This window comes from Mauremys reevesii, linkage group 7 (genome assembly GCF_016161935.1).
Source record: "Mauremys reevesii isolate NIE-2019 linkage group 7, ASM1616193v1, whole genome shotgun sequence".
Taxonomy (NCBI): Eukaryota; Metazoa; Chordata; order Testudines; family Geoemydidae; genus Mauremys; species Mauremys reevesii.
In genome coordinates, this window is record NC_052629.1 from 64396895 (window position 1) to 64412984 (window position 16090).

Here is a 16090-nt window from a genome sequence, read left to right on the forward strand (position 1 = left end):
ATGTGAGGACAGTAATGATTATAAAGGCCCCCACTACAGTGCTGGCTCTCCACAAGAGCCATCAGCCTAGTGTACAGTACAGTCCTGGAACACTGATTTCATGATGCACTCTGCAGCCAAAAACCAAGAATTGAAGGAGTGGCAGAACAGTGAGAAGAGGGACCGAAAGGAGAACGCAGCACACCGGAACAACGCTACAGAGTGGCTTTTAAATGTTATGGAGCGCCAAGTGGACATGCTCTAGTCACTACTATCACTGCAAACCGAGCAGCTCCGCACCTGCCCTCCCCTACAGCCACTGTCACAAAACTCTTTCCCATGCGCCCCCCAGTCACTGCCAACACACTTTTATGAACCTTCTGGCTCCAGTCTGTACCCGCTGCATTCCACTCCTGCCCTGTCACAGTCCAGCCTTGCGGACTCCCAGTACCCACTACACTCCCTCTGCGGTTTAGTTCTGCTGAAATTGGTACCTGCTGCACTGTACCCCAAAGGACAAGGTTGCATGTGATACCTGGACATATAGAAATCTTTAACTGTCCTGGGACCCCACCTCCTCCTGGGACCCTCCCTTCCCCCATCCCCCACTGCGCTGATGTGGTTTTTTGTTTCTCTCTCTCTCTCCTCCGGTTGTTGTTTAAGAAAAGAATTGTTTTGGTTTGAAAGCAATCTTTATTCCATTAATTGAAAGCAAACATAGCCCTGCAAAGCAACAGGCGATTTTCTTAAACCTTCATAGTGCATTGTCTGCACCAGTCACAATCACCTCCTAGCATTACAAGCACTGCACTCCTGAGCATAGCAACAAATATTAGTGGCTTTCAGCTTCAAATTGCTTCCTCAAGGCATCCCTGATCCTTATGGCCCCGTGCTGTGCCTCTCTAATAGCCCTAGTCTCTGGCTGTTCAAATTCAGCCTCCAGGCACTGAGCCTCAGCAGTCCAGCTGTGAGTGAAGCTTTCACCCTTCCCTTCACAAATATTATGGGGTGTACAGCCAGTGATGAGCTGCCAAAATCTTAACAACTGGTTCCCTATAAAAAGTTCTGATTTAAGGGTGGGGGGAAGCAGGGGAGGGGCCGGGGCGGGGGGAGACATACTCGTGGGACCGGGAGCCCCTGCAGGGCCTGGGGAAAATTGCCCCCCCGCCAGCAGCCCTGGAGCTTGCAGCCCCCCCCCCCCCCTTACCTTGCCTGCAGCTCAAAGCAGCAGGACGACTCAGGAGCTCAGCTGAGCCGCCCAGCTGGTGCCGGCAGCTGGCCACACTGCAGCTGGGGGGGGAAACGGGGGAGGGGCCAGGGGAACCTCAGCCTTCCCAGCTGGGGATCCTGGGAGCAACAGGATGGTCCAGCCCATGGACCGGAGTTCTTTGCCCACCCCCTGGCCCTTTAACAACCGGTTCTCCACGGTGGTCTAATTTTAGCAACCGGTTCTTGGGAACTGGTGGGAACCCGCTCCAGCTCACCACTGTGTACAGCACATGGCTGTAAGCATAAGAATATTGTTATCGGCCAGGTCCAGCCTCCTATATAGGCAGTAACAGCAGGCCTTTAAACAGCCAAAAGCACACTCAACAGTCACTCTGCACTTGCTCAGCCTCTTGTTGAACTGCTGTTTGCTGCTGCCAAGGTTCCCCATGTATGGTTTCATGAGCCACGGCATTAAGAGGTAGGCAGGGTCTCCCAGGATCACAATAGGCATGTTGGCTTTCCCTACAGTGATCTTCAGGTCCGGGAAGAAAGTCCCTGCTTGCAGCTTCCTGAACAGGACAGTGTTCTGAAAGATGCATACGTTATGCACCTCTGCCTCTGTTAATGTCTGTGAAACGCCCATGGTGATCCACAAGCACTTGGAAAACCATAGAGAAATACTCCTTCCAATTAATGTACTCGGTGGCTAGATGGTCTGGTGCCAGAATTGGAATATGCATGCCATCTATTGCTCCCCTGCAGTTAGGGAAACCCATTTGTACAAAGCCATCCACAATGTCATGCACGTTGCCCAGAGTTACAGTCTTTCGGAGCAGGATGAGATTAATGGCCCTGCACACTTCTGTCCAGCAGTTGGCTTTCCCACTCCAAACTGTTTAGCGACTGATCAGTAGCAGTCTGGAGTAGCCAGCTTCCACAGTGCAATTGCCATGTGCTTCTCCAGCGACAGGGGAGCTCTCATTCTTGTGTCCTTGCGCCACAGGGTTAGGGCGAGCTCATCTCACAGTCCCATGAGTGTGGCTTTCATCATACGAAAGTTCTGCAGCCACTGCTCGTCATCCCAGATGTGCATGATGATGTGATCCCGAGCTCAAAAGCAGTGTTCCACTGTGGTCAGCACCTCCATGAATACCACAAGCAATCTCGTGTTGTAGCTACTATGCGTGGCGAGATCAATGTTGAACTCTTCTTGCCTTTGTAGTTTAAGGAATAACTCCACTGCCACTTGTGATGTGTTAATGAGAACGAGCAGCGTATTAGTCAACAGTGCGGGATCCATTCCTGCAGCTCGGAGAGGCAGAGTGCGCAGTACACAAACCGTTGAAAGTTGACGCCAAATGTGGACGGAAGCACAGGGATTGCTGGGATGCGAAGCAATGCATCATGGGACATTGGGACAGGACCAGGATGCCCCACGACCCCCTCCGCCTTCCCACAACTCTTAGCGGCAGAAGAGGAAGAGATGCTCTGTGGGATAGCTGCCCAGAGTGCACCTCTCTGAATACTGTTGTAAGTGCCGCAAGTCTGAACGTGCTATTATGCAGGCAGCTGTCAATGTGAACACACAACAGTGGTTTTCCTTCAGCACTCTCTGAGTGGTGATGTAACTCCGGCAGTGTAAACATACCCTAAGACAACAACTTGTATTCGAGCTATAACATATCTTTTAGAAACACTCTCAGCCTTGATTAATATTCGCCAAGCAATGGAGAACCCACCACACTCCTTGGTTACATTTTTCATTTGTTAATTACACTAATTGTTAAACATTTGTGCCTTTTTTCCAGGTTTTCTGGCCTGAACTTAGTCATTGGCTCTTATTTTTCCCTTGTGTGCTAGTTTAAATATCCCTCCACTATCAGCTGTCTTCTGCCTGTATAGGTAAGTATAGACTGTGATTGAACTTCTTTTTAATAAGATAAATAGGTTGAGCTCCTTTAGTCTCTCACTCTCAGACAGATATTTCAGACACAAAGCATTCTTGTGGCTCTTGTCTGAAATCTCCAGTTTGCCAGCATCTTTCTTGAAATGTGGCATCAGAACTGTCAGAATTGTAAAAGTCTCGCCAATGCTGTATACAGAAGTAGTATCATCTCCCTACTCCTCCTTCTGTTCCTGAACTTATACAGCCACAAATTGCTTTTGCCACCTTAGAGCACTGCACTGGGAGCTCATACTCAGCTGCTTATTCGCCATGACCACAAGATCCCTTTCAGAATCCTGCCTTCCAGAATAAAGTCTTCATCCTGTACTGTAATCTACAGTCTCAGTTCCTAGATGTATGAAGTGTTGAAATGCATGTGGTATGATTGTACCAAGTTATCTATATTGCCCTGTATAAGTGCTTTATCCTTGTAATTACCACCTGTCAATTTGTCATTTGCAAAGGTCATCAGCAATGGTTTCATATTTCCTTCCAGATCATTGATAAAGGTATTGAATAATGTTGGGGCAAGAACTGATCCCAATGGAATGTCAATAGAAATACTGTTCCTGGACAATGATTCCCCATTAATTATACCTTTTTGCAATCTATTAGTTACCCGCTTTTTAATCCATTTAATCCACTTTTAAGCAGAATGTTATAAAGTTTTAAATCGAATGGTTTGAGAAGACAAAAGTATATTATGTCGATAGTTATTACTTTCATCAATCAAACTTGTAATGTTGATTAGAATTAATTATATTTCCTTCCTTCAGTTCTTTGATAGTCCTGTACGAGTTAGTCCTGTATTTCTGGCTAACTGGCTTGTAATTCCTATTTTATCTTAACTACTCTTAAGCCTTGGCACAGCAGTGGCTTTCTTGAAGGTCTCTGGAATTTCCCAGTATTCCAAGATTATTAAAATTTAACATTAGTGATCTGTTACTGTAATGATAGTGAGTGTTGGGTGGGAGAGAAGAAGAGGTTGAAGAGTGGCATGGAGACAGGAGAGTTCTGAGCTGACACTGTCTAGCTCTGCAGTACATGCACCACGTGTGGTACATGGGTTGTGATCAGCTGGTGTGTGGGTTGATTAAAAAGAGAAAGACTTCAGTCTTTATTCTGAGCTCAGTAACATACGGAATTGCTTAAAGAACATGTGAGAAGCTCCACATGTCTATTTAAGATGAGTTAATTTTAAGTTGCTAAGGAAAGCAGAAGGAAATTCAGAGACAAGAACAGAGAATTAATCTACCCTGATCATAATTGACTGTGTGAATTGTGCAGCAGTACTGACAATGTTGCTTTTGAAGTGAGAGTATACAGGGGCACTTCCCTTTAATTTCTGTTCAGGGATGGAGAAAATAATGTCTCCATTGCCCACCCCATCAAAGAACAAGGGGAAAAAAACCCAAAATCTTGACTGGCTAGAGGAGCAACACTGAAAATACTCCTCCTTCTCCTTTCTAGCTGCTGACCTGAGTGGCTGGAAAGAGGAGGCAGCTGCAGAGCAGCCTTCTGCCATTTGGTGCTGCTGTGTCCTAGGATGCAGATTTCAAATATGTGTTGCAATTGCTCTTGAATTTTAGATGTAGTACACAAGGTCTTAAAACATGGAAACAATTGGTTTAGCTGGATGGTGCTAAGAAAGCTCGTGCCTCTGAGTTGAGACATCTTAATACAACTGAGTGGGCAAAGCTCTTGTAGGTGGGTCTGTGCAGTACTGGTGAGCCACATGGTACTAGCTCCTTCTCTTCATTTCCAGCTGACAAACCACATTAAATGAAGTTTAAAATATATACAGTACTCTCCTAATATTGGCCATGTAAGTATAGTATTGTCGTGCAGTTATGAGCAGGAATGGAAATGGTCTTTGATGGAGAATGGGAGAGGTGTGTCTGAAATGTTCTTTGTGAAGTTGTGGTCTGCATTATAAAAAGGTTTGGGAGCCTCTGCTATTAAGAAAAATCCATAGATAAGAGAGAGATTAAGGAATCCTTTTCATTCACTGACAGCAACATTGGTGGATGACCATGTGTTTTGTTCCCACAGATGACGTTAGTATGACTATGGCCCAGCCTGGGGCGGTAGTTGCAGCTGCTGTGGGAGTCCTAGTTCTTCTCCTCTACTCCTCCATTCATAAAGTTGATGAGGGCCACCTGGCAGTGTATTACAGGTACTGTTCCAATGAGTACATCCAAGGTTCTCAACATTCTGGGTTTAATTCTCTCCATTACGGTTCATCCAAGGAAGGTCTTGTGTAAGAGATTGCCCTGCTCCATGTTCTGTGCCTGCGCCTCATCTCAGGATGGGCAGGAGGGCCATTATTGCTGACTAAAGAGGTAAAAAATTATGACAGCCTAATAATCATGAGATATTAAAAAAATGATTTCTGGTCTGTCTGGATTTTGAACTCCCCTGTCACGCTAGTGTGTGTGAAATTTATTATAGGGTTAAAATTCAGCTTTAAATGCATACAGACAGAGGCTCTAGCTCCCCAACTCCCTCCCCCAGTACCCAGAGCCTTTCCCACAGCCCTATACGCTTGCTTCACAACTCCCACACTACTGTGTGCTTAGTCCTCAAGTCTCTCAGGTCCCCCTCTACCTAGAGTCCTTCCTGTATCCCCATGCACCTGATCTGACTCCCCACTCCCTCCTGCACTCCTGTTTGCCTGCTTTCCAGCTCCCACCAGGCAGACCAGTCCTGAACTCCTCACCCTTCCCTGGGCGCCTGTTCCTTGGCCAGCCCTTCCCCGCTGCTCTGTGTGCCTAGTCCCCACCTTCCACTTTAGGCGGCCAGCTCCCGACTATGTCAAAAGGGAGCAGTGGTGGCAAAAAACCTAACTAGCTTCAAGACTGAATTTGATAAGTTTATAGAGGAGTGGTATGATGAGACTGCCTACTATGGCACGTAGCTGATCTGTGACTGTTAGCATCACATAGCTCCAATGGCTGATGATGGAGCACTAGATGGGGAGGGCTCTCAGTTATTACAGAGAATTCTTTCCCGGGTGTCTGGCTGGTGGGTCTTGCCCACATGCTCAGAGTCTGATTGCCATATTTGGAATTGAGAAGGATTTTTCCCCCAAGTCAGATCGTCAGAGACCCTGATAGATTTTCACCTTCCTCTGCAGCATAGGGCATGTGTCCCTTGTAGGTTTAAACTAGTGTAAATGGTGGATTCTCTTAACTTGAAGTCTTTAAATCATGGTTTGAGGACTTCAGTAACTCATCCAGAGGTCAGGGGTCTGTTACAGGGTGGGTGAGGTGCTGTGGCCTGTGATGTGCAGGAGATCAGACTAGATGATCATGGTCCCGTCTGGCCTTAAAGTTTGAGTCTACACAAGTTGTTTTTTGCCCAAGTTTTTAACTGAGTACGAATGACCATTGCCCTATTCATGCCAGTTTGCCACAGGTCTTGTCTGCCCTAGGTTTGTAGCTATACTCAATGTGTGTCATGCACTGGGACCGTGACCCACACTGAACACAGGTGCCCTTAAGGCAGCAACACTGGTATAAAAAGTCCAGTGTAAGCAAGACCTTAATCTGATGGTCTAGTTGATCCTGCTGATACTTAAGAATAGGAATGAAGAAAACAAGTTACTTTGGTCACAATCTAGCCAATTGCTGAACTTTCCATGGGTACTGGCTGATGATAAACTACCTAGAGCAGAGCTCCCCAGACTGCTCTGTGGACTTCTTGCAGGCAGGCCATTGGCTCCTCCTGTTCATAGATTCCAAGGCCGGAAGAGACCGTTATGATCTCCTGTATAACAGGCCAGAGAACTTCCCCCCCAAAGTAATTCCTAGAGCAGAGCTTTTTTTGGGGGGGGAGATCCAATCTTGATTTAAAAATTATCAGTGATGGAGAATCCACCACGACTCTTGGTAAATTGTTTGAATGGTTAATTACCCTCACTGTTAAATTTTTTTGCCTTTATTGGATCATATTTGACCTTTCTCTGTTAGAATGAGGAGTCCATTATATTAATATTTGTTTTCCGTATACCTATAGACTGTAACCTTCTTTTTGTTAGGCTAAATAGATTGTGTTCCTTGAGTCCATCACTATAAAGGCATGTTTTCTAATCCTTTAATCATTCTCGTTGCTCTTCTTTGAATCAATTTATGAACATCTGTCTTGAATTGGACACAGTATTCCAGCATTGGTCATACCAGTGTCAAATACAGAGGTAAAATAACTGCTCTACTCCTGCTGGAGAGTCCCCTGTTTATACATGCAAGGGTCACATTAGCTCAGTGGCTCTCAAACTTTTTTATCGGTGCCCCCTTTGACATGACATAAGTCTCTGAGTGCGACCCCCCCCTTATGAATTAAAAACACTTTTAACACCATTATAAATGCTGGAGGCAAAGCAGGGTTTGGGGTGGAGGTTGACAGCTCGCGACCCACCATGTAATAACCTTTCTTCTGTCTAAAGCATTACATTAGAACGGCCGTACTGGGTCAGACCAATGGTCCATCTATCCCAGTATCCTGTCTACCGACAGTGGCCAATGCCAGGTGCCCCAGAGGGAGTGAACCTAACAGGTAACGATCAAGTGATCTCTCTCCTGCCATCCATCCCCACCCTCTGACAAACACAGGCTAGGGACACCATTCCTTACCCATCCTGGGTAATAGCCATTAATGGACTTAACCTCCATGAATTTATCCAGTTCTCTTTTAAACGCTGTTACAGTCCTAGCCTCCACAACCTCCTCAGGCAAGGAGTTCCACAGGTTGACTGTGCGCTGTGTAAAGAAGAACTTCCTTTTATTTGTTTTAAACCTGCTGCCCATTAATTTCATTTGGTGGCCCCTAGTTCTTGTATTATGGGATAAGTAAATAACTTTTCCTTATCTACTTTCTCCACATCACTCATGATTTTATACACCTCTATCATATCCCCCTTTAGTCTCCTCTTTTCCAAGCTGAAAAGTCCTAGCCTCTTTAATCTCTCCACATATGGGGCCCGTTCCAAACCCCTAATCATTTTAGTTGCCCTTCTTTGAACCTTTTCTAGTGCCAGTATATCTTTTTTGAGATGAGGAGACCACATCTGTATGCAGTATTCAAGATATGGGCGTACCATCGATTTTATATAAGGGCAATAATATATTCTCCTTCTTATTCTCTATCCCCTTTTTAATGATTCCTAACATCCTGTTTGCTTTTTTGACCGCCTCTGCACACTGCATGGACATCTTCAGAGAACTATCCACAATGACTCCAAGATCTTTTTCCTGATTTGTTGTAGCTAAATTAGACCCCATCATATTGTATGTATAGTTGGGGTTATTTTTTCCAATGTGCATTACTTTACATTTATCCACATTAAATTTCATTTGTCATTTTGTTGCCCAGTCACTTAGTTTTGTGAGATCTCTTTGAACTTCTTCACAATCTGCTTTGGTCCTAACTATCTTGAGCAGTTTAGTATCATCTGCAAACTTTGCCACCTCACTGTTTACCCCTTTCTCCAGATCATTTATGAATAAGTTGAATAGGATTGGTCCTAGGACTGACCCTTGGGGAACACCACTAGTTACCCCTCTCCATTCTGAGAATTTACCATTTATTCCTACCCTTTGTTCCCTGTCTTTTAACTGAAAGGATCTTCCCTCTTATCCCATGACAACTTAATTTATGTAAGAGCGTTTGGTGAGAGACCTTGTCAAAGGCTTTCTGGAAATCTAAGTACACTATATCCACTGGATCCCCCTTGTCCACATGTTTGTTGACCCCTTCAAAGAACTCTAATAGATCAGTAAGACATGATTTCCCTTTACAGAAACCATGTTGACTTTTGCCCAACAATTTATGTTCTTCTAGGTGTCTGACATTTTTATTCTTTACTATTGTTTCAACTAATTTGCCCGGTACTGACGTTAGACTTACTGGTCTGTAATTGCCAGGATCACCTCTAGAGCCCTTTTTAAATATTGGTGTTACATTAGCTATCTTCCAGTCATTAATTTTATCTGTGATCAAAATGTTTGATGCATCTATTGTTTCTCATTTGGAGGGAACTGTGGTTTTAGAATGTGTCCTAAGACCTCATGCCTAGATGTAGGAGACTAAGATGTGGGAAACTATATACATGTACACAAGAATTTGCATAAACCGATCCAGTAGGGAAATATGTGCCATGATTGGGCTTGTGGGAGCTGAAGTCCTTAAATGATGGTATGGACACTGTGGTTGTGTAATGTGTTAAGTCTGCCACTGCTTGGTTTCACAGACTTTTTATCTCAAACCTATGTGTGAAAGGTTTTATCTAGTCCTCGCGTTTTGGAAGCAGTTTCTATGAATGGTAGAGTAGAAATTAGCGGGCGTGAACCCAGCGCTTTCATCCCGTTCGCAGAGCCTGTGCTGGATTGTTCCCTCCAGGGCTTTCTCCATTCTAGCTCCAGTGACTCAAGTGGTGGGGCTCCTGCCACTTGCTTAGGAGATGATTCTATAGTTTAATACTTTAGCTCTCGCTGTCATGAACCGTTTGGGATAATCCAGGCTGGGCTTTTTTCCCTCTGTTTTATTGTATTACTCTTGTCACCTGAATATCTGTCCATGCTTGGAATTATGGATAGTCTCCTGCCCTCCTTGGCAGTTTATTGCTCCGGGCTGTTCTCTAGGTACTAATTGTTCCTAAAGTCCTGCCAAGGACTCTGCAAATTAGATTTAATACCCCTTCCTTTTGAATAGAGCACAGATAGTGATAAAACACTGAGGACCATGGAGAGTACTTCAAGCTTTGGCACACACTCTTCATTCTTCCTTGCCAGTCCAAAAGTAGGGGTTCTAGTTCTTCCCATCCAGCAGATGGAGACAGGGCAGTTTTGATGGCAACATGCATCCTTATTAAAAGGATCCAGCTGTCACTCTAATTGTTTCTGTCTATAACAGTGATTCTCAACCTATTTACAATTATGGGCCGTATATGCGGCCCATAACGTGTTATGTGGGCCACATCCAATACTACCTGTATGGCCCTAAGGATGTCACATGGGCCACATCTCTGTGCTGGTTGGGCCGCAAGCGGTTGAGAACCACTGGCCTATAACATGTGGTGGTTATACATAGGCATTGCCAGATGGGATCAGACCCCAGACCCATCTGGCCTGGTCTCTTGTGTCTGATGGGGCGAGCACAGGTGTTTCAATGGAAGGTGTAAGAACCTTCAGTAGCAGATGTAGAATAATCTGTCACCATATTCTCTTTCATCCTGGTTTCTAATAGTTAGAGATTGGCTTAAATCCTGAAGCAGTAGGTTTAATATCCCTGCCACAATGTTTGTTGTCATTAAGTATGCTAACTCTGGATATTCTTGTTATCCCAAGAATAAATGGGATATAAATGTCCCATCCTTTTTTTAAGCTTGTTAAATTCATGGCCTCAACTACTTCATGTGGCAGTGAGTTCTACAGTTTAATCACACATTGTATGATAAGGCACTTTTTTGTTCATTTTGAATTTTCCACCTTTTAATTACACTGTGCGTCCCCTTGTTCTTGTGTTGAGACAAGGAAAACAGATCTTTCCAATCTCCCTGAGCAGTCGTCATTTTAGGTACTTCTGTCATGCCCCCTTTTATTGGTCTTCTTTTCAAAGTAACAATCCCAGTCTTTGCAATCTCTCTTTGCACGAGTCTTTTTCTAGGCCCTTCATCGCTCTTGTCACTCTTCTGTGAAACCCCTCTAGTTCTGTAGCATCTTCTTGGAGATGAGGGGTGACCAGTGCTATACACAGTGTCCACATGAGGCCGCACCATTGATTTATATTATAATCTCTGTATTATTCACCATCCCTCTGACATTTCCTCCCCCTTGCCCCACATATTCAGAGTTTGATGCTTCCTCTCCAGCCACTCCTAAGGGACTGAGGAGAGTAAATGGGCCTTGCATTGTGCCCAGGAAAAAGGGAAGCAGAATATTCTGTTATGGTCAAGCTCTGTCGTATTGTAAATGCACCTTGGGAAGCTGGTAGATCGGTTGTGTAAGGTGGAAGAAATGTAGACAGCAAGAAAAGAGCTGAATGTGGGATTGTGCTCTCTATAAACAGATGGTACAGTTCTGCAGTTCTGATGTTAACATTGTTAGCATGCTTTCATTGGGAAAGTGATTAGCAACCCCTTGATAATTTGACTGAATTAATAATTTTTGCTGTAATCTCTTACTTCTCATGTTTTAGTGGTTACCCACCAATGAGAATCAGCCTTTTTTTTTTTAAAGAAAATAAGTATAAGTACAAATGCAAAACACTATTAAAATTAATGATTTAAATCAGAGTTTCCTGCTTGCTGATTTAAAGCTATGTTTTAGAAGGAAGATAGTCTCTGATAGCAGCTTTGGTTTATTTTAAATTCTAGCTCAGGTACTACTGAAGGTCTATACAGGGTTGTGTTACTGGAAAGGGCTTAGCAGGAATATCCCTCTTGTCTAATTGGATGCTGCATATTTTGTACGTCGCTGGTGTGAAGCTGGCAGACTCAACGCAGCAAGTACAGGGCAAATGTTATCTTGTACCAGTAGCCCATAAAAGAGCTGATTAAATCAATAATTCCTGGGAAACGTTTTGTATTTAGTCTGCATTGAATAGCTTGTTCTTTAGTCTAGTGACCTATTAGGTCACAAGTATATTTTCTTTACCATATGTTTCTATAACACTATGTATTAATGCAGCCCTATCAAATTTGATTTGCTCGGGCAAGTGACTTGGTTTTGGTGGGTGAGCAAAATAATCATTCTCACCCTCCTATTATCAGTCATGGTAACAAGCAGGCTAGTAGAGCTTGTCTGAGCTGTTGTGACTTATTGACCTATAGAAGCTTGTGGCCATGTCTATCCAGTACTTTGAACACTTACCAGAGGTCTGGAAGAGTCAGTACATCTAATTCTTCAGCTTCTTGAGAACTGACCCATTTGTCTCTTCACAGGGGTGGTGCCTTATTAACCAGCCCAAGTGGACCAGGCTATCACATCATGCTCCCATTCATTACCACCTTCAAATCAGTGCAGGTTAGTAACTTCTCACAGGGGAGCTGGAATAGGGTGGGGTTGTATAAGGTATCTGTCAAATATGAAAGTGGAGCTGGAATTTTGCCTAAATAAAAGCCATGTTAGCCAGTTCTCAGTAGCATAAGAGCACACTGATCAGATTGTAGCCACCCTCCTCTCTGATGTTGGGGTGCAACCCCTGGTGTGCCTATAGTACTACAGCTTCCAGTATGCAGCAAGGCCTGAAGCAACTGCAGGTCCCAGAAATCAATGATCTGTTTTGCTGCAAGAGGCCAGGCCCCACTGCACATGGTGGCTGTGCACGACTTAGTAGATCACCATGGGCTACATTTAGTCTATTGCATTTTGTTGTGCTTTGCCCTCCCCTGAATTGTTACCACTACAGTGAGTTTGGAAGAGCTGAATGAAGTCATCTACTTCACTGTGGCTAGAGGTACTGGTGGCTTCCTGAGAGCATGTAATGTGGAAACACCCTGCATTGCAAATGAATGTGGGCTCCATGCTGTTTTTCCAGTGGGAGCTCTTCACTGGCACAAACAAAAACCCTGGGGCTCCTGCCTTGGGATGCTTCCGCTGCTGACACCATGTGTCCTCCTAGTGCCTGGGTCCGCAAGCATTCACTTTGCCATTTGCCAGGCAGGTAGCTGCAGTCCTTCTGGGCACTGAGGGAAGAAGAAGAAGAAGAGGGAAAGAGAATGGAGTTCCCTGCACCATCCCCTTCTTCCTCCTCCATCACAGGGAGTGGGTGCTAGAAAAGTTCATTCTGCTGCCTGCCTATAGCAGCCACAACCCCCAACTACCTGAAGTGAATTTCCCCCCCACCCTTCTCAGCAACCATTACAGAGCATGAGTGCTGAGCTTCCAGTGAGCGTATGGCCTGAACTGAGCTAGAAAGTTGTGCAAGGGCCTGTCTAGGGCTTGGCTGTTGACTGGTCAGTGACTAGTTTCTCTGTGAGCCCTGATTACATGTCTCTTGTTTCAGACAACATTGCAAACTGATGAAGTAAAAAACGTGCCTTGTGGGACGAGGTATGTTGCTCCTGTATGTTCTTCCTGAATGTGGCAAGCCAATGTGATAGGTCTAATTCTCAACTTATGGCTGATTCACTTGGAGGCGCTCAGGCCTGGGGGCTGGGAATTATGGGCAGAGGCCTTTGAGTAGCTTTTGAGCGGGGTTGAATATGACATAAAGCTTGTTCAGAGTGTTTGTCTGGAAACATAGTGAATATGGGTGGGAATAGTAAAGGTTGCTCTTACATTGCTCCCTGCTGGGGCCAGAACTGACTTCTGCAGTTGTCTGTGCATCTGTGCCGCTTTCTCCAGTGTGTGTTCTTGTCTTTCTCTCTTGTTTTACTTTTCTCCTGTTATCTAATCCTCCATCACTCATTCTTTCCCTTAACCAGCCTCTTAGTGCTTCTAGTTTGGAATTCGCTCTTTAATGATAGAAACTCAACCACTGATTTCCATGATATCCCAGGGAAATAAGAACAGCATCCCCTTGGATTGGGCTTGTACATTTGGAATGTAGTCCCACCACCTGAAATGAACCCTGACAAAAAGCCAGGATCTGGTTCATCGCAGACTAATTGTCAGTCTGGGTGGTCAGAAACTTTCTCTGAAGTAAAAGAGCAGATGAATGTTGTACAAGATGCAAACCTTGTAAGTAAAGTTTAGCACTTCAATAGCATTTAAATATCCAAGTGCTAAGTATTAGTTAAAGCAGCTGTAACAATGCATTGTGTGTGCAGTGCTTATCTTCACAAAGTATCCCAGAGTGCTTTATTTATACACATGTTCATGGATTGTTAATGTTGCAAAATCAACCTCTTGGGTCTGGAAAATTCTAGAGCTGACAGTTTCTTCTGAAATATTAACCTAGCTACACTGCACATCCTGTATATTTTATGGCATAAATCAGTAATATTCCACCTGTTGCTGTGGGTCAGTTAATGAGATCCTGCCACAAAATGAAACACCTTTCTTGAATTATAGACCAATCAGCCTAACTTTGATACCTGAAAAGGTGCTGGAACAAACTGTAAGCAATCAGTTTGAAAGTACCTAGAGAATAATAAGGAATACAACAGGTCCCCAGTATAGGTCAGGGTTGTGTTCTTGAAAAGGGCCATGTATACCAAAATGATGTATACCTGGGACCTGCTGGTACAGCAGTGGCATGGGCAGGAGTGGGGTTGGGACCTGGGGGCTTTTTCTGCTCTGCTTGGGACTTCTGCTGAGGTGTGGGAACTTCTCCTGCTGCGCCCAGGGCTCCTGCCGGGGAGCAGGGCACGGGGGCTTGCCCGCTGCGCCCAGCGCTCCTGGTGGGGTGCAGGAGAGCAGAGCGGGCTTGCAAGCCTCCGCTCCCTGGCTGGAGTGCTGGGTGGATGGTGTGGGTCAAGTTCTGGGGAAAGGAGGGCTGGATGTGTACATCTCCCCCTTATCCCTTATTTTGCATATCCATCGCTGATCAGTAGGGGAATGTGTTCCGATTCACGTCGGTCCGCATATCCATCGTTTGCAACTTACAGTACAGTACTGCACACGATGGATATGCGGATTGGGACCGACATGAATCAAAACAAGTTCCTCTATTGATGAGCGATGGATATGTGAAACAATGGATAAGGGGGAGACATATACCAGGCACCCCCTGTAGCCAGCATAGATTTGTCAAGAACAAAATCATGCCAAATCAACTTACTTGACTCCTTTGACAGGGTTACTGGTCTAGTGCAGAGTGGGGAAGAAGTTGATGTGATAGTAAGTAGATTTTAATAAGGCTTTTGGTTCAGTCTCACATGACATTCTCATAAGCAAATAAAATTACTATAAGGGTGCAAAACTGGTTGAAAGACCGTACTCAGAGTAGTTATCAGTGATTTGCAGTCAAACTGGGAGGGTGTATCTGGTTGGGTGCCACAGGGGTCTGTCCTGGATGCAGTAGTAATTATTCTCATTAACTACTTGGATAATGGAATGGAGAATATGCTTATAAAATCTGCAGATGACACCAAGCTGGGGAAAGGGGTTGCAAGCAGGGCCCCTCACGAGCATATAGTATTCTATAGTATTGCAACTTTTTTTTATGGAAGGGGCCCCTGAAATTGCTTTGCCCCAGGCCCCCTGAATCCTCTGTGCAGCCCTCGTATTAAGAGGAGTGTTTTATGTAAGACATGGAAGGTAATTGTCCCGGTTCACTCAGCACTGGCAAGGCCTCAACTGGAGTACTGTCCCCATTTCTGGGCTCCATGCTTTAGGAAAGATGTGGACAAATTGGAAAGTCCAGAGAAGAGCAACAAAAATGATAAAAGGTTTAGAAAACCTGACGTGTGAGGAAAGGTTTAAAAAAAAACAACAAAAAACTGAGCATGTTTCATCTTGAGAAAAGATTACCGGGGGCAGGGGGAAACCTATAACAGTCTTCAAATATGTTAAGGGTTGCTGATGTCATAAAGAGGACTGTGATCGGTTGTTCTCCGTGTCTAGTGAAGGCGGGAAAAGAAGCAATGTGCTTAATCTTTAGCGAGGGAGATTTAAGTTAGATATTTAAGATAAACATTCTAACTATAAGGGTAATTAAACTCTGGAATAGGCTTCTAGGGGAGGTTTTTGAACCCCCATCTGCTGGAATTAATATTATTTATGCAGGGTGATTTATCCATACTTATACATATCCATGTAATATTATTTATCCATGGCACTAATTTAACCATAAATTCCTGTATTAAATCCAAAGGCCACTTATACAATTCCTCTAAACATTCCTTAAAAAGCCTAAATAATCAGTGTACTACATCCAACAATAACAAAACATTTACAGACATTTGATCAAGAGACTTACAAATGGGCTAAACCCTGGGGTGCTTAGACCTGTATTGGTTGGCTCCAGCATGGTCAGGCAGGTATTAGCAATGAGCCCTTTAAGAGTTTACTTTTT

The 16090-nt window shown here is 44.4% G+C and overlaps 1 protein-coding gene across 1 annotated transcript in view; it reads left to right on the forward strand.

The window, feature by feature from the left end:
• Window positions 1–16090, forward strand: part of LOC120368654 (erlin-1-like) — a 57723-nt gene that overhangs the window by 11638 nt on the left and 29995 nt on the right. The window contains 3 exon segments of the mRNA XM_039480938.1: window positions 5186–5309; window positions 12072–12153; window positions 13136–13182. Of these exon segments, the coding sequence (XP_039336872.1) occupies window positions 5197–5309; window positions 12072–12153; window positions 13136–13182 (242 nt within the window). The 5' untranslated portion in view covers window positions 5186–5196.